This window comes from Haliaeetus albicilla, chromosome 13 (assembly GCF_947461875.1).
Source record: "Haliaeetus albicilla chromosome 13, bHalAlb1.1, whole genome shotgun sequence".
NCBI classification, from domain to species: domain Eukaryota; kingdom Metazoa; phylum Chordata; class Aves; order Accipitriformes; family Accipitridae; genus Haliaeetus; species Haliaeetus albicilla.
The window spans coordinates 37,427,444-37,449,803 of record NC_091495.1 but is presented as its reverse complement, the minus strand read 5'-3'; the positions used below and the strand labels follow the sequence as shown (position 1 = coordinate 37,449,803).

General features: G+C 54.8%; 1 protein-coding gene across 1 annotated transcript; it reads left to right on the top strand.

Moving 5' to 3' along the window:
- Positions 1–247: 247 nt before the first annotated feature.
- LOC138688676 (uncharacterized) lies at positions 248–22,249 on the top strand. The gene is given in 36 exon segments (XM_069800885.1): positions 248–1,058; positions 1,322–1,383; positions 1,786–1,864; positions 2,353–2,429; positions 2,585–2,774; positions 3,292–3,405; positions 3,407–3,646; positions 4,473–4,639; positions 4,879–4,960; positions 5,130–5,266; positions 5,827–6,007; positions 6,255–6,344; positions 6,872–7,070; positions 7,607–7,715; positions 8,138–8,321; positions 8,568–8,648; positions 9,242–9,350; positions 9,513–9,669; positions 10,756–10,834; positions 11,571–11,647; positions 11,758–11,935; positions 12,696–12,761; positions 13,010–13,081; positions 13,230–13,396; positions 13,490–13,571; positions 13,841–13,977; positions 14,238–14,418; positions 15,236–15,325; positions 16,598–16,796; positions 17,753–17,858; positions 18,242–18,425; positions 18,677–18,757; positions 19,232–19,340; positions 19,520–19,673; positions 19,949–20,027; positions 22,064–22,249. Coding segments are annotated over 35 exon segments (4,329 nt in total). The 5' UTR covers positions 248–1,001; the 3' UTR covers positions 20,001–20,027; positions 22,064–22,249.
- Positions 22,250–22,360: the final 111 nt, after the last annotated feature.

Genomic DNA, 22,360 nt, shown 5'->3' with positions numbered 1-22,360 from the left:
CACGAGGCACCCCCCCGCCCCTCACCTCCCCATCCTGCCGGTGGGATCCCTCCCGGCCGGGCACCCAGGGACCTCGCGGCCTGGAGGCCGACATGTGCTGGAACCTGACCTCATGCCCTGGCTGCTGATGTCACACCCTGGAAACTGACGTCATGACCTGGCAGCAGCTCCCCCCCCAGGCCCGAGTCCCCCCCACAAGCCCCGCAGCCCTGGCTGGGAAGGGCCACCGGGCCCGGGGCGAGGTTTGCTGGCGTGGAAGCCCGTCTGTCCCAAGGCTGGCGTTGGGCCGGGGCGGGGGGAATTTTTCCTCCTGGCTGCTTGGCGGGGATACACGGGGATGGTTTTGTCCTCCTGGCACGGCATGCCATCCAGCAGGAATCCCGTGGAAGGGTTTTAGGCTTGCTTCGTGTTAAATCCTGCTCGCGGGGGCTGAGGGGCTGCAGCCGCTGCGAGCACATTTTTTTCTTTTTTTGTGTGGGCATGTTGTGGTGGTTGGGTTTTGTCGATCTGCTAAGTGCGTGAAGCTGCGTGATGTCGGCAGCTGCACGGTGGGGACGGTGATGCTCGTGGGGACGGAGCAGGTCTTGGGGCTCCTTCTGAAACAGGAGTTTATTGCGTGGTTGTGGATGTGTGTTAGTGACTGGCCTCTCTGAGCCCAATTTCAGTTCCTGATGCAGGGTGGGTTGTTTCAGCCAGAGCTTGCTCTCATGCTCCCATCATACAGTGTTCGTATTCCTGGGCTCTGATCCAGCAGTAGTAAGTGCACATAATTTTGCTTTTTCTATGTAGGTGTCTAGATACTTTAAAATAAAGTGTGGGTGAATGATAGGGTAGAAAGTAGAGTTGGTGAACCTGTGCAGGTAGACACCTTTATAGCCACATAGATAGATGCGGTCCCTGTCACAGGCATATGCAACTCTGACTGTGGCTGGCAAGCACAACCGTGGCGATGATAATCTCTAATTATAACTAAGAAACAAATTCTTTCTTTAGGTTCACAAATGCTGCTGCACATCACAGTTCCCCAGAGGTTGCTCTCAAAAACAGCTGGAGAGACGGTACTTAAGTAATCAAGTTATTTGGTGTTTGTGTGTGTGTGCGAGTGGATATACACGCGCAGGAATGTGATGTGCAACAGCCAAGGTGTGACTGGTAGAGGGACAGTTTTAGGAAACCACGTTCTGCCTGTGCAGGTGATGGGGGGACCATGCTCTGCTGAGCCCTTGTGCTTGCCCTCGGTATTTGAAGATTGCCCTCGGAGCATGCTTTCCCAAAGCCAGCGTTTCTAATTCTCCCTTCTCTGCTTTTCTGCACGTGCAAGAATGCGGTGTCCTATGTCCTCAGGATAGAGGGGAGGCCGTACACCATTCACCTGCAGCAGCAGTAAGTTGGCCGTGGCATTGCCTCTGACCGCTGTGGTGCTCTGCCCCCAGCATGGGACGCTGCGGCGCTGTGGGGTGATCCCCACTGCGGGCGTTGACACTGGCACAGCTCCCACAGGCTCTTTCCAGCCTCTTTCCAGCTGCCAGGATCGTGCCCTGCTGCAGGCACGTCCCAAAGCCCCCAGGGAATGTGTGCGTGTGTGCCACGCACCTGAGTGCTGAGGGGTGGCAGAGGGCTGGAGGAGGGTTTGAGGGATGTTTATGCCTGTGAGCCCTGATGCCAGCGGGTTCTGGATCAGTCAGTGCAGCAGTGCAGGCTGCAGGACATGCAATAAGTTCAAGAAGCTCTGGGTGGGACCATTGCAGAGCAATTTCAGAGGATTTTTTTGTTTTTCTGCTCTAGATTCTTTTTACCTGATGATTTCAGGATTTACACGTACAATGAGAAGGGATCCTTGCGCTCTAACTCGCCCCATATCAAGGTAATGATGACCTGCTTAGCGTTTCTGTTGCTGCGTTGTTCCAGGGTAGCCTTGCTGTTTGGTATTTTGGGGGATTTCACTAGTTACTGCAGGGGAGCAGTGCTTCCCCTCTCTCCACCTCTTTGCTTCTTAATCACAGCAGGAGGTGCTGGGGTGAAACAAAAATTTTCCTTGCAAATGCATGGTCAAATTCTTGTTTGTGAAAGTTTTTGGAGTCACTGAGTTTGCTCGGTTCAAAGCTTGTAATCCTGACTATGGCTACCCTTCCTGATGGAGAGACCAGGAGAAGAGCCCCCACACCCAGCAGTGTGGCTCTACACAAGGCAGGGCAGTTCCTTATCATAAGGATGCCACATCCTCACGCTAGGATTTGTTTTTAATGACTCGGGCCAAAGAGAGATTGTCCACAAAATCCTTGTTGTGCCATCATTTGACGGGGTTGCCTTTACAGCCACAGAAGGAGCTCCTTGTCCTTTGTTGTGATGCAGGGAGGCTGCCACTACCGGGGGTACGTCGAGGGCTTCCCCAGCTCGGCAGTGACCCTCAGCACCTGCTCGGGGCTCAGGTAACGAACCACCACCTCCCTGTGCTGCCCTGCCCGTTAGTGCCGGTGGGCACAGCCGGGCCTTTGCCACGGGGGAGCCCAGGGATGCCCCGGCAGCCTCCCTGCCGTGGCTGCCAGCGCCCGGTGGCAAATGGCTGGTGCCGTCACCTTGGCAGGGGCTTGCTGCAGTTTGAGAATGTGAGCTATGGGATTGAGCCCCTGGGTTATTCTCCTGCGTTTGAGCACTTTGTGTATCGAGTGAGTGACGAGAGGATGGCAGGTTCCCTCTTGGCCAACAGCCACCCCGAGAGCGGGCCAGGCAGACTGACAGCAGAGATGTCAACCAAAGCACGTGGAGGTGACGAAGTGAGTGTGTGCCTGTTGTCTCGGGGGTGCTGATGTCCCCATCACGTGGGGAGGGGTCCGATCCCGCAGGAAGCTTTGGCCGGAGCCGTCTGGATGGACAGAGATGGGGGAGGTTTAGGAGTGCCTGTGCTTGCGATGGGGTGTCGCGTGGATCGTTACTGATCTAGTGCCTATGAAAGGCATTGCCAAGGGGTACAAGATTTATTGATGGATTTGTAAAAGCAGGGCGTTTTCTCCCTCCAGTTTGCAGACAATTGGCAGCAATGTTCTGGCTACTTCAGCCATGGGGTTCATGTGAGTGTCCCAGGGCCCCAGTGTTCATCTTCGCCGAGAGCCGATGTTATTAGCGAAAGTCTTCAGCATTGTCCTAGGTGTTAATATACAGCTTTTGCTTCCTGCCCTGAAAACAAAATCAGCACATGGCGATGCCTTGCAGAGGGTTTAGTGTCTCAGAAAAGTCAGCATTTCTTATGCCTCGTGACTGAATTATTAACAGTGAAGGATTTTTTTTTTCCAGCCAGTGTCCAAATACCAGAGAGAGATGGCACTCCATATAGTTTTGGAAAGGGCTTTGGTAAGTCCGTGTCAGTCAGTTCCTGTTCTGCGTTTGTTTTATTTGTCCTTGGTCGAGCTGCGATAAACCTTTGCTGTGGTTGTCTGCATGGTCCTGCCTGGCTCCGTATAGTCTGTGCCTTGTGGCCATGTGTCACTGGGTGGAAGCCACTCTGAGAAAGATCACGATAAGCCTGTGTGCTTCAGCGTGGCAAATAACATGGATAAAATCTCATGTCATTTTTCAGTATGACTACCTGGGTGCAGACGAATATGTTGTGACACAGAAGATCGTTCAGGTCTCCAGCTTACTGAGCAGTGTAAGTTTTTCCTGGTTTATACGTACCGAGATGGAAATTTTGACACCTTATTTCAGCCAACTAATGGCTAGGTATTGGTAGGAATTGTCTAATTTTTGAGAAGATAATAATTAAATGTGCTTTCTGGAAATATGGAGTCTCAGCTTGCTAGCTTCTGACTTTTTGGTTTAGTCTGTCAGAGCTCCAAGTGTGTCTAGGGCCTGTCCATACTGGGGTAGGAGATCTGGAGGGGATTTTACACCTTGCTGTCCAACACAAACACATGCTCTAAATCAGTGCTGCTCTAGAGTCCAGCACTGCCTGTTCAGAAAACCTCGGAGATAACACGCTGTCCCACCGTACGTGCTCCACTGAGGGGCCATCATGTGCTGAGGCAGGTGCCAGCAGCCACTGCTGCTCATTTCCACCTCTCTGTCTTAAGGGAGTGATTTTATTGTTTTCCTGCCTGTGTAATGCACAGCTGAGTGAGCGTTTGACTTGAAATCACAGGGAATACTGTTTCTTCCTGGAAATCTAAAAAATGCAGACAAGGGCAAGTTTGTGTATTCTGTATGTTTAATTATTTAATATCTCTATTCAAGCTTAGGTTGTCTTTGGGTTTATTGGATCCTGCTTACTAATTTTTCGTGCTCTTTTGGACACACTTCTGTGTCTTTCCATTTTGTATTTCCTACACCTTTTTCATGACACACATACAAAGCAGTCATGAGTTGCCACCTGCTCCTGTCTTTTCCAGAAGCAGCATGGCTGCTAATAAGAACAAACATTTAAACAGCACTTGAAATGAAGCATATGGGAGCAGCCACTTCTCTTGTTAAACTTTCAGATGTTCAGCTCTCTTAATCTAACAGTTATGCTGTCCTCCATGGAGGTCTGGATGGATAACAGCACATTTAAGACAATGGGGAATGGAGAAGAAGTGCTGGCACAGCTCTTGGAGTGGAAGAAGACCAGCCCCATTCTGCAGCCCCACGAAGTGCCATATTTGCTCCTGTAAGAATAAATTGTCATTGTTATTTAAGAGAAGACAGTAACAACCTGCTGAATGCATGTACTCTTGAGCAAAAGGCTTTGCTATGACTGTGACGCCTCTTGTGAAAATTAAGTGAGAATGCAGTCCTGTATTGCAAACATAAAGTGAGCCCTACCCAAGCTTGGCATGATCAGCGAGCTCTGGCCGGGGCGATGGGGTGTCCCGGGCTGGACGGCCAGTGAACACGTGTGTGTTTCAGATACAGGGACCAAGCAGCGTTCATGGGTGCAACGGCTCCGGGAAAGGTGTGTCAGAGAGACGCTGCTGGCGCAGTGGCTGTGGTACGTATTGCTGGTCCCCCACTGGCCCATGTGTCCGTGAAGCTGGAGCTTGCCCACGGGCAGCAGGGACAGGGACGGGTGGGAGCATCCGGGGCCGGAGCTGGGGTCGCATCTGGGGTCTCCGCAGGGAAGGCACCTCCACGGCAGCCCTGCTCTCTCCTCCCTCTAGTACCAAGGGGCCGTGACGCTGGAGTCCTTCTCCGTTCTCCTGGCGCAGCTGCTGGGACACAGCCTGGGCATAAGCTACGACGACTCCCGAGACTGCCGCTGCCCCGGGCGCGTCTGCCTCATGAGCCCGGAGGCACTGTGAGTTGGTGGGGTCCTGTCCCTGCCCGCGGCGTTGCCTGTGCCCTGCGGGGGCTGCGGGGGCTGGGGCAGCTGAGGTGGGTGGGCAGGATGCACTGGGGGAGATGGGGAGCCAGTGCCTGTCTGGCTCGTGCAGCCGCGTGTCACCCACCACCTGGCCAAGCGGTCACAATTGTGTGGTGGGGATCATCGCGGGGTGTCCTCTCCTTAGGGGTGTCCTTGACAAATGTCATTCTGTTGCAAAAATGACAACAAATCGGAAATACCTGCTTTTATTCCTTCAGGAAGGAAAATAAGAATAATTACATTAGTAATTGAGTGCTTAAATTGAGAAAAGAGACCTTTTCTTTCCAAAAGCAGGGTATTTCTGAATGTTTCTCAGCCTCTGTTAATAATGTGTTGTAAAACGAGGTTTGGCAAGTGAACTGAAAGACACCCAGGGGACCATTGCGCCTTGTTCCAGTATGTGAGCAAGTCCTGGAATTGCACAGAGATTTTGAGAGAGTGAACGGCAGTAGATGTGTTAACACAGACAAGTATGGATAATTGCTTTATTTTAGACATGTCAACGGGGCAAAAGCCTTTAGCAGCTGCAGCATCGGGGACTTTAAAACCTTCCTGAAGCAGAACAGGGACTGCCCTTTCATCAGACATGCTCTGCATCAGCCTTCCTATCGTGCGGCTGTCTGCGGCAACGGTGTCATTGAGCCCGGCGAGCAGTGTGACTGCGGGGTGGCGGAGGTGGGTGCCACGCTCTGGTGGAGGGCAGTGCTTTCTTCTGGTCCTGAGAGTGGGTGGATGTAAGCTAGAAGTGGTCTCAGGTTGTGTATAAAGCATTTCTGCGGTAATGCGCAGAAGCACAGCGTTCCTGCTCTTCCCTCGGCTCCTCTGAGCTGCACTGTTTGTTAAGAGGATGGGGGTCAGGGCAAGCAGTCATCCTGCAGATGGGGAAATTTGCAGCAAATAATGATTTCTGGTGTGTTTGCAGGCCTGTGCGTTAGACAAATGCTGTACTCCCCAGTGTAACTTCAAACCAGGAGTGAAGTGCTCCTTGGGATTGTGCTGTGAAAAGTGCCAGGTAAGGTATGTTCATAATTATCAGAAGTTAAGGCCATTTCTAAACCTTGGAGCAGTAGTAGTTTCTACAATAGCACTGTCAAACCAGCTTTCTGGTTTTGCTCAGACAGGCATCTCCAAAAAAATTTAATGATATTTGTGCTGCATTTTCTCTCTTCTGGTTTTTGTTGTAATGAATGTCAGGTAAGGCATGTTTTTATTGTTATCACAAGATCGTTATTTATTTTTGGAGAATTAGTATGTTCCTGTGCTGAAGGATGGAGACAAACTTATGATCAGAGTGCTTCCTGGGGAAGGGCTTTCCAGCTCAGCTCCCTGAAACCCCCAGGGGGAATATTACTGGGGGAAGAGCGTCCTGGACAGCGTAAGGTGCATGTGGTGACCCAAGTGCCTCAGAGATGATCCTGAGGGACTGGGGATGTGTCTCTGGACAGCGTCGGGAGGGGCTGCGTGGGGCCTGAGAGGGGACCCCTGCGCCGGTGGGCGCGAAAGGATGGAGAGAAGAGTCCTTTCTGCCTCCTCTGCCAGTTCAAGCAGAAAAACTCGCTGTGCCGCCCCGCCGCCGACGCGCAGTGTGACCTGGCCGAGTTCTGCAACGGGTCCTCCGCATCCTGCCCCCCCGACCTGTACGTGCAGGACGGGCACGGCTGTGAGCACGGCACCGGCTACTGCTACAAGGGACGCTGCCAGTCTCCGGACTTGCAGTGCCGGGCACTCTATGGGAAAGGTAACAGGCTGCTCTGTCATCACTAATACGAACATCGAGCTCCAGGGCTGGTCTGGGGCAGAAGGGGGCATCCGAGCATGATGGATGCCCACCCTCTCTCTTATATGAAATTGGGGAAGCTGGGGACTGCTGGGAGTATGCAGGGTAGGGAAGGGCAGAGGCAGCCACGGGATGGATTTCCCACACTTGCAGAGAGGGGAAGGGAATGGGCCATCAGAGGAGGGTGACAGTTTCCACGGGGATTTCAGGCTGAACATTGACACAGCCGGTCACGCACACCTCACTGCCTCTCAGAGAAAAGAACAAGCTGGAAACATACCCTGATGCTGTTGTGGAAGGTGTTTTGTACTGGTCAGACCATTCCACTGTCTGAGAGGTCTGTCCCACAACCCAAACAGAGGTGGCTAGTGATGGGACTGGAGCAGTAGCCAAGTATTTCTCTGTCCGAGGCCAGAACTGATAAGTGTTAAAGACAGCAGAGGTATCTTAGTCTGTACTACCCTCAGTGGTAACCAGTATTATTTCTAAATTTCCAGGTGCAAAAAATGCTCCTTTGGCCTGTTATGAAGAAGTCAACCATCAGCAGGATAGATTTGGACACTGTGGCAACCACCCAAAGGATGGCTATCAGCCCTGTTCCTGGCCGTAGGTGTCAAGGGACTGCAAAGTGTTGAATTGGGAATATATAATTTGTGCTTCCCTTTGCTGTCGCTGCAAAGTAATAATCTGTGAGAAGGTGGCCTTTTATTTTTTTCTTTTGCTGGGCAGAATTGACTTGCAGTATGAGCTCTAGGCATTCTTTATAGAAACAGTGGTGCAGAGAAACCGGAGACTTCCGAAGGCAACCTCAGCACACACCTAATTGTGCAAGCGTTTCATGTTCTGGTGGTTCATAGGACTGCTTCTACCCTGGTATCGAGGATTCAACTCTTCTGAACACCATATGCTTGTGTTTTTATTTTGTGTAAACCGCCCTCCCCGAGTTGTGCATCTCAAAGTCTCCAGCACTGTGATAAATCAGATGGTGTGTGTACTGCTCTAATGTATTGTGCTAATGAATTTTTTAGGAATCTGGGATGTGGAAAGTTAGTATGTACATACCCAAATCGTATTCCCTTCACAAAAGTCAAAGGTGCCATAATTTATGCTCAAGTGCAAGAACATCTGTGCGTGTCTTTCGATTTTATGCGTGGACCCACAGCGCCTGATCCTCTCCTGGTGAAAGAGGGCACAAAATGTGGTCCCGGAAAGGTAAGAAATAGTGCACAAGCACCTGGAAATAGCATGTAATTATCACGACTGTAACAGTTTTAGAAATAGTTGCCATTTAGCCGCACGAGTTAAAGGTGGTCTGTACTTATGTTTTTAGTAATTATTACCTGTGCTATTGAATTTGATCGTTCTTTAGGGCCAGGAATCCTTTTTAGAGTTATGGCAAGCATGGTAAAGGCTGATGAAAAAGTGCCCAGTGGGATTTTTTTCCTTTTGGTCTTTCAGGTTTGTATGAATGGCACGTGCCACCCACATTCAGTCCTGAAGTATGACTGCAACGTGCAGAAAAAATGCCACGGGCATGGAGTAAGTAACAGCAATGCACTTAAGTTAGTGTTACTGGTTTGACGAATATTGCTGAAGAAGAGAGAGTGGTTCTGTTAAAATGCTCACTGGGGCTTGTCTGTGAATTGCCTAGACCTATGTTTTGGGCTAACACTTTTTCCCTGCAATCATCACACAGTAATGAGTTACCATGGGAGAAATTAAGTGAGACCACCCAACTTACTTTCTGACCCAAGCGAAAAATAAGTGAGATAAAGGGGCTTGGAGTATTTGCTTGTCTAGATTAGCAGAAAACTGGAAAAAGAGTATCTAGAGAGGATTTAACTGCACATAACTGACATAGTGTTGGAAACGATCAATGTAGCTGTGCAAGGTGAGAGGCAGCGTGGTGAACAGTGGAGTGGGAGCACAGGGCCAAGGGGCCTCTCGCAGAGCGGTGTCTCGCAGTGCCGGCAGGCTGGTTGTGACCGCAGCGTGGGAGCAGGGCATGCGGGGGTGTGCGGAGGAGAGCAGGGGCGGGTAGGAAAGCAGCAATCCCAGTGGAGATGGAGCACTGTTCCTCAGTAGGGGTTTTTACAGTGGGGGATGTTTTCTGCCCACCCTGGTGTCGGCAGGTGTGCAATAACAAGAAGAATTGCCACTGCGATCCGGGCTGGAAGCCCCCCCAGTGTAAGATTCGAGGATCCTTTGCAGGCGGCAGCATCGACAGCATGCTGGGCCGTGGTGAGTGCTGCAGCTGGGCTCTGGGTGCCCTGTGGCTTTACCGGGTGTAACGGCGGGTCCCACAGACCCGCAAACGGCCCCGTCGAGCTCACAGCTGAGCAGACGGCCCATGGCATCGCCTGACCCTTACCTGGAGCTGTACCTCTGCTTCTCTCGCCCTAGATCATACCGCCAAAAGCTCCCTCCTAGCTGTGCTGAAGAACCGGTTGCTGCTGAGCTTTGGCGGTGTCTTCCTCGCCCTGGTCTGTGGCACCATCATGATTATGAAGTGGAGCCAGCTGAAAAGTTTCTGTGCAAGGAGAGCATCACAAACAGATGGGTGAGTTGGTATTAGTTACTTAATGGAAATCTCTGTTCTGGGTGCGGGAGATGGGCAGGGAGCATGGAATTACTGGAAAAGCTGGTGAGTGGGATTTACAGCCTGGGCAGAGCAGGGAAAGTGGTACTTGGCAAACAGTAACCGTTTGTTAGTAAACTGGGAACTGTTTGTTGGTCATCAGGGGAAGAAGCTAGCAAACAGATGTCTAAAATACACAAACGTAGGAGAAGCAAAACTAAGGGTGGATTTCCTGGCACCAAGCACACTCTGTGTGCAAGAGCTGGAGGAAATAGGTTTCCTTTTGCTAATTCTTGGGGAAAGCAAACTGTAAAAGGGGAAAACTAGGATACAGGAGAAGCTGCCAGTCCCAGGCAGCTTATGCTGTCTGATGTGGAGGAGGAGAGCGGGTGGGAGACAGAGCTCGGGGGAGCAGGGCTGGCTCAGAACACCGGGGGCGTCAGAGCCGGGGCTGAGGCACCGCTCCGGGTCTCCTCACAGCCCCGCCGCCGAGGAGGGCAGCGACGGCCGGGACACGGACACGGAGCCGGAGCCGGGTGGCGGGCTCTAATAAAGGCGTTGAGCGGAGCCGCGTGTCCGCGCCTGTGTGCGGGGGGCGGCGGGGCCGTTACCGGCCGGGCCCTGGGGCCGTTGCGGGGGCGATGCGGGCGGCGCTGGGGCTGCTGCTGGGGCTGCTGGCCGCGCTGGGGCCGCGGCGGGCGGGGGCGGGCGCAGCCCCGCAGGTAGGTGCGGAGCCCGGGACCCCCCCCCTACCCCGCTCCATGCCCCCGACCCCCGCCGGCCCCTAACGCTGCTCTCCCCGTGGGCAGCACGCCCGGACCTACATCATCCCCATCGAGGGGATCCCCCGCACCGTGCGCCTGCGGCAGCAGTAAGTGGGGAGCAGCAGTAAGTGGGGGGCAGCAGGCAGGCAGCGTGTGTGTCCCCCACCCCCCGGCCCCTCTGCAGCCCCCCGGGGCTGCGCAGGGTGGTGGCCGGGGACCAGGGAGGGCCGCTGCCTCGTGCGGTGGCCACCACGTGTGGCCACGGTGTTGAATGCAAGGGGGTCACCTCTGGTTTGTACCATAGAGTGTTTTTGCCGGAGGATTTCCGGATCTATACTGATGGCCGAGGGGGGCTTGCGAAATCCGAACTGGCGCATATCGAGGTAATAGTCATGCCCTGCGTGCTGCACCCAATATCCCTGAGGACAGAGCAGCTGTGGGAGCGCTCCAGGAGGAAGGTGCAGAGGAGAGTCCCCTCTGCAGCAGTGCTCTGCAGAGCCTTGCTCTGCCCCAACACGGTGCCAAGCAGGAACTTTCTCAAGGCACCAGACCCATTCCCTGGGACCACAGGTAACCAAGCCTGTGGTGTTCAAAAGTCGATGTGGTTGGTACCGTGTGGAGGAAGGTGGGCAGCAGCCAGCCAGCGGTGTTGCAGAGGGGCAGGGGTGTGGGCTCAGCCTCTAGCTGAAGCAGCAATGCAAGCAATCTTATCTCCCATGATGGAGCTTGTCTTACAGTGTGTGGGCTTGGGCTGTCTTGGGGGGCTGCGGCTGCTGCCAGGCAAATGGCTGCATCACCCAGCCAGCACAGCGTTTGGGAGGACAGCCGTGCTGAGGCCATGCATCAGCTCGCACCCTGCCACAGCGAGGACTGACGTGGGGGCGTAACGGGTTCCCGAGGACGGTAGGGACAAAGACCAGCCGGGGGTCAGTGCAGGTGTCCGTTCCCAGAGGAGGCTGCAGTGCTGTGCTTCTCCCACATGCATTGTGTGTCCATCCTCTGCGGGGACAGGGACCACAGTGCAGGTGGTAGCAAGGTCTGGTGCCTCGCACGCTGCAGTGTTCCCCAGGTCTCTCAGGAGAAGGCACCGAGCCGTTGATACGGCTTTACTCCTTCCAGCGCGACTGCTTCTATGAAGGCTACATCGAGGGTTTCCCTGTTTCACTCGTGGCACTTAGCACCTGCTCCGGCCTGAGGTAAGGCGGTCGCCTTTGCATGGGGGACGGGCGTCACTGCAAGCACTGGGCAGTGTTGATGCCATCCCAAGGAGGAGCCATTCCTGCCGCTCTGCACCTTTGCTTTCCAGTGGGATCCTGCAGCTTGTGAATGCCAGCTATGGGATCAAGCCTCTGGAGGTAGCAGCTGGGTATCAGCATCTTGTGTACCCAATGTGGAATGAAAACATAGAGACTCAGCTGTTCATAGAAAACAGCGCTCTCGCCTGGACTGTGGAGGTGTCACTGAAGCCAGAGGATGCAATAGCAGTGAGTGCACCTCCTGGCTGGGTGGTCTTCAGTGGGATGGCAGTCATAGACCTGGGAAGTTTGTAGCTGAAGGATGCCTCAATTTGTGCAATAGTGTGTTGTTTCAGAGCTTATTTGGTACAGAGGAAGCTAAAGGGCTTCGTAACTCATCTGTACTAAGGATGAGGTCTTTGCCTGTGATGGGTGGGAGTTGTGAGGGTGGTCTGAGGCTGGGTGAGCAGGAGGGGGGTTTCTTGGCAGCGGTTATCACACAAGAGTCGACCCTGCCTGCTTATTAATGGGGCAGAAGACAGCCAGGCAAGCGGGGATGGTGCATTCCTTCGCTGGAACTTACCCGCTGGGCCAAAGCCACCGTGGTGTGCAGTGCCAGGAAGGCAGTGGTTGCGGCAGGCAGCTGGTGTGTGGTACTGCTGGGCGACTGGGTTGCAGAGCTGTTGCGAATGGGAAGGAGTCAATTCTTTCCTCTGCTCTCTGTTATAAGTTGCTTTTTTTCCCCACTGGTCTGTGGCCTTGCCAAAATGTCTGTTGTAAATACGGCTGGAGTCTGTGGCTGAGGATGTCATGTTGTAGATGATGTAAGGACTGTTTTCCTGGGAGTCTGGGGCTGCTCATCCTACAGCTCCAAATGGCTGTGAAGTGCAGTAACTGACCCTGGACCCAGAGGTCTCCTTTGCAAAGCTGCTACGAACTGCAGAATCTCTGCAGTAATGTGTGCGTGGGGTGTTTTTGTTGTTTAGTTCGCTTTTTGGTTTTCCTATAGAGCAAGCAAGCTGTCCGTAGACCCTCCTGGTATCTGGAAATGCACGCAGTTTTGGACAAATCTTTGGTAAGTCTTTGCATCCTCTCTGCTGTAAATTGTTGCCTCTAGAAAAAAAAACTTCCGCATGCAGCAAGTCTGTAGCTACACAAGAATATTGAGGGCAATTTGCACGGGGCTTGAGAGTCTCCACGCAACGGGAACAAACTCCCTTGGGCATGGACAAGAATATGTTGTGGCAGGGACCACAGCCAGTGCTCTCGGAGAGTTTGCCTTGCACGGTGCCCTGACATGCTCTTGTGTTTGTCTCCTTTCAGTTTGACTATATGGGAGCAGACAAGGATGCTGTGACAGCCAAGATAGTGCAGCTTTTCAGCTATGTGAACAGTGTAAGTTGCTTTTGGTTGCATCCTGAACATTTATGGGAAATGTGTGGTAGCAGTATGGATAAGGCCCTGTAGCTAAACAAGTGGGAGGCTGCAGAGCAGCAGGGCTCTGTGGACCAGCCATGGTGTGTGTCTGTCTGTCTGCCTCCAGATGTTTGCTCGCCTCAATCTGACGATAGTACTGTCTTCTCTGGAGCTTTGGACAGAAAAGAACAAAATCCCAACCACGGGAGATGTTGAGGAGTTGCTGCAGAGATTTTTGCAGTGGAAAAATGTGCATCGTGTGTTACGGCTGCAGGACATAACGTTCCTATTTGTGTAAGATGAGGATGGCTGTGTCAGCGTGGAAACAAAAGGAAGAGGAAGGTGCCATTATACAGTATGGAGGACTGAGTCTGGTCTGTTCCCCAGTTACAGGGAGCAGTCCCATTACATGGGGGCGTCTTCTGCGAAGAAGCTGTGTCTCAAAAACCATGCTGGAGGTGTTGCCTTGGTACGGTACCACTGAGCTGTCTGTCTGTCCCCATAACCTCCCATGCCTGCAGGTAAGGTGGTGAGCGGTGCCTCAGGAGCTAAGCCCCGTGCACAGCCCGAGGCTGAGGAGCTCCCGAGCGAGGCAGCAGAGGTGCCAGGGGGGTGCAGACTGGGTGCCCCCCGGGCTGTTGGTGCAGGAGCCCTCATGCCCACCAGAACCACGAGGGAAGGAGCTCGGGGGTGGCAGTGACGGCAGGCTGAGGCCGGTCCTTGTCCCCCCCCCCGCAGTACCAGAGGGCTATGACGCTGGAGGCATTCGCAGTTGTCATGGCCCGGCTGCTGGGGCTCAGCCTGGGGATGGCGTACGACGATCCAGGGAGCTGTCATTGCGCAGGAGCCACCTGCATAATGCAGGCCAGCTCAGTGTAAGCCTCCCCTTGCCCCCTCGGCACGTGGGTGGGTTTCGGTGTGATGGCACAAGTGGGACAAGCTCTCGCCGGGTGTGCGCGGTGCCCGTCTGTGTGACGCTGCCCGTGAGGGGCAGAGCAGGGGCAGACAGCGGGCAGCTCCTGGGGGTGACCGCAGCGCAGAGCAGCTGCCCTGTGTTACCGATGTCTTCTACGGGTGGGAAAGGCCATGCAGCCCCAGACACAGACTGTGGTAACGGCAGCCCTCTGACTTGCAGACACTTGGCCGGTGTGAAAGCCTTCAGCAGCTGCAGCATAAGAGATTTTCAGCATTTTCTTGCCACTGGGGGAGGGCAGTGTCTGCTGAACAGGCCAGCTATGGATACAGCGTATAAAGCTCCCGTGTGCGGCAACAAAGTGGTGGAGCCGGGAGAGGCTTGTGACTGCGGTACCACTGAGGTTAGTTGTGGAGCCTTGGTACAGCAGGAAAGAGCCAAGCCATGTGTCCCAGGGTGGGAAGAACAATCCCAAGAGAGCTGTGAATTGCTCCTGTACCCCCCAGACCTCTGTGCAGGGCAGAGAGAGCCCAAGGCTTTATGAAACCCTAAAGCCATGCAGACGCTTGGATATGCTTGCCACCATGGCCGGAGCGGCTGTCACAGAGGGACGTTGTGTGGTGTTGGCAACAGATGGATGGAGGGAGTTTGTAAGCAGTTGTAGCTGTAAAGAGGGGCTGCCCCAGCCCCTCACTGCAGGGACAGTTGTGGGGAGAAACTCTGTGACCGCAGCCTGCCAAAAAGGCAGGGGTGCTGTAGCAGTCCTGTGGTTTGCTGGCAGGGCATAGGCAGAGGTGAAGGCAGCAGGGAAGGTCTGGTAAAGGAGCAGTACTCCTGTTGCAGAGTACTGGGGAGCAATGGGTGAACTTCTCTGTCTTGCTAGAAGCCCGCTGGTTTTGTGGTGTGCACACAGATCTGCAAGCAATCTCTGTCCCTGCAAGTGCTGCCAGCACTGGCAACAGCTCCCCCATGGCCGCAGCCACGTATGGTTTTGAGGGCAGAAAATATGGTCTTGCTGTGGGAGCATGGATGGCTGGCAGCAGCCAGCGTGGCAGAGGGCTCTGCCTGGGGACCATGGCTGCCACCATCCACTGGAGAGCCTGGAGATGGCTGCCTTGGATGACAAGGGCTGCTGGAGGGAACAAGCTCTCTGGCTTGTTCCCTTGTCATCCTTGGGAGAAGCGGAACCTTGCCTGACTGTCCCTGCTGGTCACCTCCAGGAATGCCAGCGTGACCCATGCTGCACCATTGGCTGCAAGTTGAGGAGAGGGGTGCAGTGCCTGTCGGGACCGTGCTGTCAGAAATGCAAGGTAAGGTGTGTGGTGGGAGCGGGTTCCCTAGGGATAGAGAGCCGCTGCGCTGGCATCGTTCGCGTACGTGCCTAACATGAAGCGGGAATGTAATGGGACCCAAGGGGGAAACAGGGACTGTGCATCCAGCCAACGGTACTGGCTAGGGCGCTGATGTGGACGGTCAGCAAATGTTGGAAAGTGAAGTGAGCGCTGTGAAGTGCTGGTGCTAGTTAGGTGCCTGTGTCCCGGGAAGGTATTTTTAGGGTGCAGGTACTGTGCCTACTCCCGAAGTCCTGAGATGAAGGAGATGCGGACTTTATGGCTACACGCAAGGCTCGTAGTGGCATCCCCCATTCAGTCTTCCCAGCTGGGCAGTGCAGGCTGCACGGGGCCGGGTGACTCCTGTCAGTGGTGGCACGTCTGTCCTCTCACCAAGAGCCACGCAGGCTGCAGGGGAGGGCAGCGGGGCGCAGGAGCGACCTGGGGCCACAGGAGCTGGAACGAAGGCAGAGCGAGCAGAAGTCAGCACATGAGAGTCGTGCCGTGTTGGGCTGTGTGGGTGCCAACCGTGTTGGGGGGGGCTGCAGCTGGAGCTGGGTCTCCAAAGTGCCAGCAGCTTTGGTCTTGCAAATGTACAGAGGGGAAAGGGTGCAAGTGTGGTCAGGAGCCAGAGGAGCTGAGACTTCCCTTTCTGGGGAAGAGCCACTGTGGTGTCTGGAAGGTATGTATTCTACCTATTGTGCAGATCAGGCCAGCTGATGTTACATGGGAGAAGCTTTGGATGTCCTTTTGTTTGTGTCGCTGGTTGATGCAGTTGTTGAAAATGGCAGATAGAGCGGTTGGTCTGAAATCTCTCCCTTATGGGCCTCGATTCCAGGCAGTTGGAAGCTGTGTGGTGGAAGCAGGGGGTGCTGGGTGGCAGCAGGCTTAACAGGAGCCAGCAGTGTGCCTGAAGTGGTCAGGTGGTTGGATGAGATGGTCGGTGTAGGTCCCTTCCAACTGGAAAATAGTCTCTTTTCTCCCCCCTTCTCCCCCCTTCTCCCCCCTTCTCCCCCCTTCTCCCCCCTTCTCCCCCCTTCTCCCCCCTTCTCCCCCCTTCTCCCCCCTTCTCCCCCCTTCTCCCCCCTTCTCCCCCCTTCTCCCCCCTTCTCCCCCCTTCTCCCCCCTTCTCCCCCCTTCTCCCCCCTTCTCCCCCCTTCTCCCCCCTTCTCCCCCCTCTTTCCTCCTAATTCTGTTGTAATCTGTTCTACTGAAATTCTATTCTAATCTAATCTATTTTCTTTCCTCTAGTTTGTGAAAAAAGGCACGTTATGTAGAAGCAGCTCTGAGGATGAGTGCGAGTTGAAGGAATATTGCAACGGCACCTCTGGGGAGTGCACACCCGACCTCTGGGTCATGGATGGGCATCCCTGCAGCAGGAACACTGCCTTCTGCTACCGGGGAGTCTGCCAGACAGCCAACAAGCAGTGTCAGAAGGTCTTTGGACGAGGTAAGGGTGATGGATTGCAGGAGAAGGACTGGCTGTCGTGCGGGGAATGCAAAGACCTGGAAAGGAAGCATTGAAGTGGGAAACCCTGGCAGCCCAACCCATGTGCACAAGTAAAAAGGGACAGGAGGTGCAGAGGAAGGGGAGGAAGCGTGTTGGGTGTCTGTTGGTGTGCTGCTGCGGTGCAGGGTAGTCTGGGGGTGTGTGTAAGGGACAGAGACCCTGTAGCCGGAGTGGAGATGTCAGTGGGAGAAGAGATCTTGTGGAAGTTGATCCAAGCTGGGTGAAAGAGCACATGGCTGAGGGGCTGGTGGAAAATCCCATGTGAGCACCACAGGAAGGGTGTCCAGGCACAAGGGTGAGCAGCTGGCCTGGCTGTGACTGGAGTAACTGAAGTCAGGGTGGCACAGCGCATCTGCCAGGAGACATAGGGCTGCTTTGGCAGCACGCTGTCAGGTATGATGCACTCGTGCGTGTCCTGGACACCTCGAGAAATGGCTCGTAATGAGCGTCTGCCTCGTGACTGCAGGGTGATATGTGTACATGTGGTGTTGCAGCACTGATGCTGTTCCAGGGAGGCTGGCAATGAAGGAGCAGTGTGTAGTTGGAAGTGGTGGTGGGAGCAGTTGGTGCGGGACACAGCCATGCAGGATGAGGCTTGGCTACCTGTGAGCAATGTCCTTTCCAGCCAGGTGGTTGGTCTCATTCTCTGGGAGGTGACTCCCAGTGCAGAAGGGAGGCAGCTGGATCATCCCACTGAGGCAGGCTGTAGGGAGAACGAAAGCAAGCAGGCTGGGTCTGGGCTCCTGCACAGCCATGGCTCCGAATGCCTGTGAGCATGCAGGTGGCCCTGGGCATCACTGAGTAGCGTGTGTAGTGTGTGGCCTAAGTGGTGATGCCCAACCCTGAGGTGGAGACAGGCTGTTGGACAGACCACGAGTGTCGTTATGTGTTTGCAGGTGCCAAGAACGGGCCCTTGGCCTGCTATGAAGAAATCAACAGCCAAAGGGACAGAATGGGACACTGTGGCTCCAATCGCCACGGTTACCAGCATTGTGCATGGAAGTAAGTGCTGTAGCAAGGATGCTGGGGTGCTCTGGCTGCAGCGTGGTCTGCCATGGAGCGGGGAGCCTGGTCCCACGGCAGGGGAAGAGGCAGAGTGCAGATGGGCTCCCCGGCTCAGCCGCCCATGAGTGGAGAGAAACATGCCGTCCTGGGGCTGGGTGAACAGGGGCACTGGACATGTCCGTGCAGAGCTGGTGAGCACATGGGCTGGGAGGGGGGGATGTGGAAAGGGCCTGTGGTGGACATAAGTGTGCCGTGTCCCTGTGCTGGGAATTGGGCATTTGGGGTCCAGTTTCTAAGCACTCGCTCGGTGTTGGCAACAGAGCTGAAATGGAAGGATGAAGGTGGCTGTTGTCAAGTCTTTGCTCGTGATGCCTTTGCAGGGATCTCCGCTGTGGGAAGCTTGTGTGTGAATATCTGGGCTCCAAGCCCTTTACCAAGGAGAAGGCTGCGGTGATTTATGCTCGGGTGCAGAACACGCTGTGTGTAACATTAGACTACATGAAGCCTCCCATGGAAAGGGACCCCATGCTGGTGAACGATGGCACTGTCTGTGATGACCACAAGGTAAGCGATCCTCCAACGTGTAGCAGCTCCCTTGGGAGAAGGGAGGACTTGTAGAAAGTATTGCTGTCAGCTCCATCCCGCAGGAGTCGGAATAGATGTATGGGTGGTGTGACCCCCTTCAGATGGGGTCTGGCCCGAAGCCTGATGGTCCCTTGTGAGTTCCCAAAAGATCTGCAGCTCTCCTGAGCTGGAGCTGGGTGCGTAACTGCCTGGCTGGCTGACCGGGGGTTGCCTGCATGCTTGTGCTGTAGATCTGCCTGAACCAGCAGTGTGTGCCTGCCACTGTCCTGAACTATAAATGTGAGATGAAGACAAAGTGCCACGATCACGGTGTAAGTCATGGTGCTGCACATTGTTGTTTGTGGTTTGTTCAACTCTCTGGAGATGTGGCTCGCAAAAGTGGCTTCTCGGGTCGTATTTGTGGGGAAGAGCGGTCGAGAGGGGCTTGGTGGTGGAAGTGCCAGACCATCTCTCGAGGCTGCATGCATAGCACCTCCAGCATAGCTTCCTCGTGGAGCCAAGTGGCTCCTCTTTGTAAATCAGCCAAATGGAAAGTGTCCGAGCCTACCGGAGGCTGGAAGTAAGTGATAAGGACAGGGAGAAGGCAGTGCCCTGGGAGGTGACAGCCAGCATTGACCAAGGCAAAGGGCCAGCCGTGGGAGCCCTGGGCGAGTTGTGCCCAGGGAGGCTTTGCCTGGTGTGAGGTGCTCTGACATCTGTGCCCGGTGTCTGGTGAGTGAGGATGTGTGGGCATGATCCTCTGCAGCTGCAGCTATAAATCCTGTCTCTCCCTGTCTGTCATGTAGGTCTGCAATAACCAAGGGAGCTGCCATTGCCATCCTGGCTGGAAACCACCAACTTGCCAGGAGAAAGCCGGGGTGATGGGTGAGGGTAGCAGCAGCCCGTCTGGAGATGGTGAGTGGTGAGGGCAGCGGGTGCTCGGGTTCTCACGGGAAGAGGTGGTTCTGGGTCTGGGGCGACGGAAGCCCATTCCAGCACTGGCTTGCCAGAGCAGAGCTGTGTAGGCAAGTGGCTGGGTCCTGTGGTGTGTCCCAGGATGGGCTCAAAGAGGTTGTTTTGTTTCCTGGGCCTAGATGAAGCAGATGTCAGGAGCAAGGGCTTGCTGAAGTTGTGGCTGCTTCTGACCTTCTGCCTCTTTGTGCCTGTCGCCGTTGGGCTCGTCCTCCTGGTGCTAAGGAGAAGCAGCCTGAGGCACTGTCTCGCCGTGGAGGATTTGGATGAAGACAAGTGAGTCTGTTCTGTGCACCAAAGGGTGTCAAGGTGATGGTGTGTAGGTGACATGGAGGTGGCCGTAGGCAGCAGGAAGGCTGGAGCCCGGACAAGGGCTCTTGCCATGCAGCACGCCGGAGGTGGGAAGAGGAAGCGGGAGCGATGGATGATGAAGGGATGAGGTGGCGGTGCTGCCATGGGGCTGGCAGCAGTGCTGGGAGAAGGTTTTTTGCTCCCTGCAGCTCTAGGCAGCTCTGTGACTGACAGGAGCTGCCTTCCCGGTCCCACTCTAGGTTGAAAGACAAGGATTGTGTCAATGAGGAAAGAGGCATGTCGGATGTGTAGCGGCACAGCAGGGAAGGTCATTGAAATGTAAGTCATTGCCCAAGTGGCGATTGTTTTTTTGTGCTGGGCTTGTGCAGGGGTGCCGGTGGAGCTGGCAGTGGAAATAGGGGAGAGGGAGCCATTGTGTGTGCCTTGACATTGGCAGGGAAGCGGCCTTAGTGTCAGCATCAGTGTAGGGGTCAGGGCACGGCAGGCAGTGTGGTTGTTGGAGTTGCAGGTAGGCGGTGGCAGGGTCTCTGTGGCATGGTGGCTCCCAGATGCCTGCAGATGTGGCCCGTAGAAGCCATGGGAGTCAGAGCGGGTGATTAGGAGGTGGCAGGTGGCCAGATGTCCCGGGCATGTGGCAGCAGACGACAGCCTGGCTGGTGGCGAGTTACCACGAACTCCGAGCAGTGAAGCTTAGAAGGTGCTTGCTGGGAGAAGGTGCGTGAGTGCAATAGGAAAGTAGGGTGGAACAGAGTGGAGTAAAGTAGCATAGAGTGGCATGGAATAGTGGAATTAGTTGGAAGGGACCTGCTGTAGTTGTTGCAGCTTGTGGGGCAAGTCACCATAATGGCTGTTGGTGTGATGCACCAGCAGGCGAGTTCCAGGACGTGTCCCAGCAGTGCCACGTAGAGGCCAGCCGAGGGGGTGTGCGAGTTGGGCGCCATGGCCAGGGTCAGTTTTGAGAAGGATGTTCCCCAAGGCTCAGTATTGGGGTCAGTTCTGTTTAATATCTTTATCAATGATCTGGACGAGGGGATCAAGTGCACCCTCAGTACGGTTGCAGACACCACCAAGTTGGGAGGGAGTGTTGATCTGCTGGAGGGTAGGAAGGCTCTACAGAGGGATCTGGACAGGCTGGATCGATGGGCCGAGGCCAATTGTATGAGGTTCAACAAGACCAAGTGCTGGGTCATGCACTTCGGTCACAAGAACCCCATGCAGTGCTACAGGCTTGGGGAAGAGTGGCTGGAAAGCTGCCCGGCTGAAAAAGATCTGGGGGTGTTGGTTGACAGCCAGCTGAATATGAGCCAGCAGTGTGCCCAGGTGGCCAGGAAGGCCAATAGCATCCTGGCTTGTGTCAGAAATAGTGTGGCCAGCAGGACTAGGGAAGTGATCGTCCCCCTGTACTTCGCACTGCTGAGGCCACATGTCGAATACTGTGTTCAGTTTTGGGCCCCTCACTACAAGAAAGACATTGAGGTGCTGGAGCGTGTCCAAAGAAGAGCAACGAAGCTGGTGAAGGGTCTAGAGAGCAAGTCTTATGCGGAGCAGCTGAGATAACTGGGGTTGTTTAGCCTGGAGAAAAGAATGTGGTAGCGAGGTGGGGGGGTCGGTCTCTTTTCCTAAGTAGCAAGTGATGATAGGATGAGAGGAAACAGCCTTAAGTTGCACCAGGGGAGGTTTAGCTTGGTTATTAGGAATAATTTCTTCACTGAAAAGGTTGTCAAGCATTGGAACAGGCTGCCCAGGGAAGCAGTGGAGTCGCCATCCTTGGATATGTTCAAAAGGCCTGCGATGTGGCACTTAGGGACATGGTTTAGTGGTGGACTTGGCAGTGCTGGTTTAGCAGTTGGACTCGATGATCTTAAGGGTCTTTTCAACCTCAGCGATCCTATGGGTGGGCGGTTTGTCAGGGGGATAGGGGAGGACTGCGGTGGCAGAGAGTGTTGTCCAAGTTGGGGAGTTGTTAGTCTTGGTGCTTATGCAGGGGCGGGCGGCAGCGACGTGCGTTTGGCGAGGATGCGGTGAGGTGGCCCTGGGGGGTGCGGGGTGCCAAGAGGCCCTGTGCGTGGAGGTGCCTGCCCGTGCAAGCAGACTCAGCGGGTGAGGTGCTGAGGGCTGTCCCTGTGGTGGGATCTCTGGAGAGCTAGCTGGGGTGCACGTGGTGGGACCGGTCCCCAGACAGCGTCCATGTCTCTTGGCACGTGAGCCTGGAGAGTGGCAGCAGCATGTGTGGCAAGCTGCCTGGGCAGTCCTGTGCGAAGCAGCCCTTGGGTGGGCAGGGACCTCGGGGTGGTGGTGGCTGGAGGTGGGTGCTGCCCAGAAGTGATGCCTCTGTGGTGTTTCCTCTCTGGCAGCGGGTGCTGGAGCGCAGTCCATGGCGAGCACCGCAGGGAGGACGTTGCAGTGCAGCACGGCGGTGGAGACGTCCACAGCCCCAGGCTTGGGAGCAAAGTGGCCTGCAGCCTATGTCACGATCACTGTAAGCATGTGTAGTGTGTCTCTTGTTGTGGTGTTTGTTGTTCAATGAAAGGTATCTACGATCTCTGAGGAGTTGTGCGATCCCTGAGCGGCACTATGTGCCAGAACTGTGCCTGGACTGGGAGGCCTCTAAATGGGTGGAGGACCCCTAGCTGTGTGCTCTGATGGTGTGG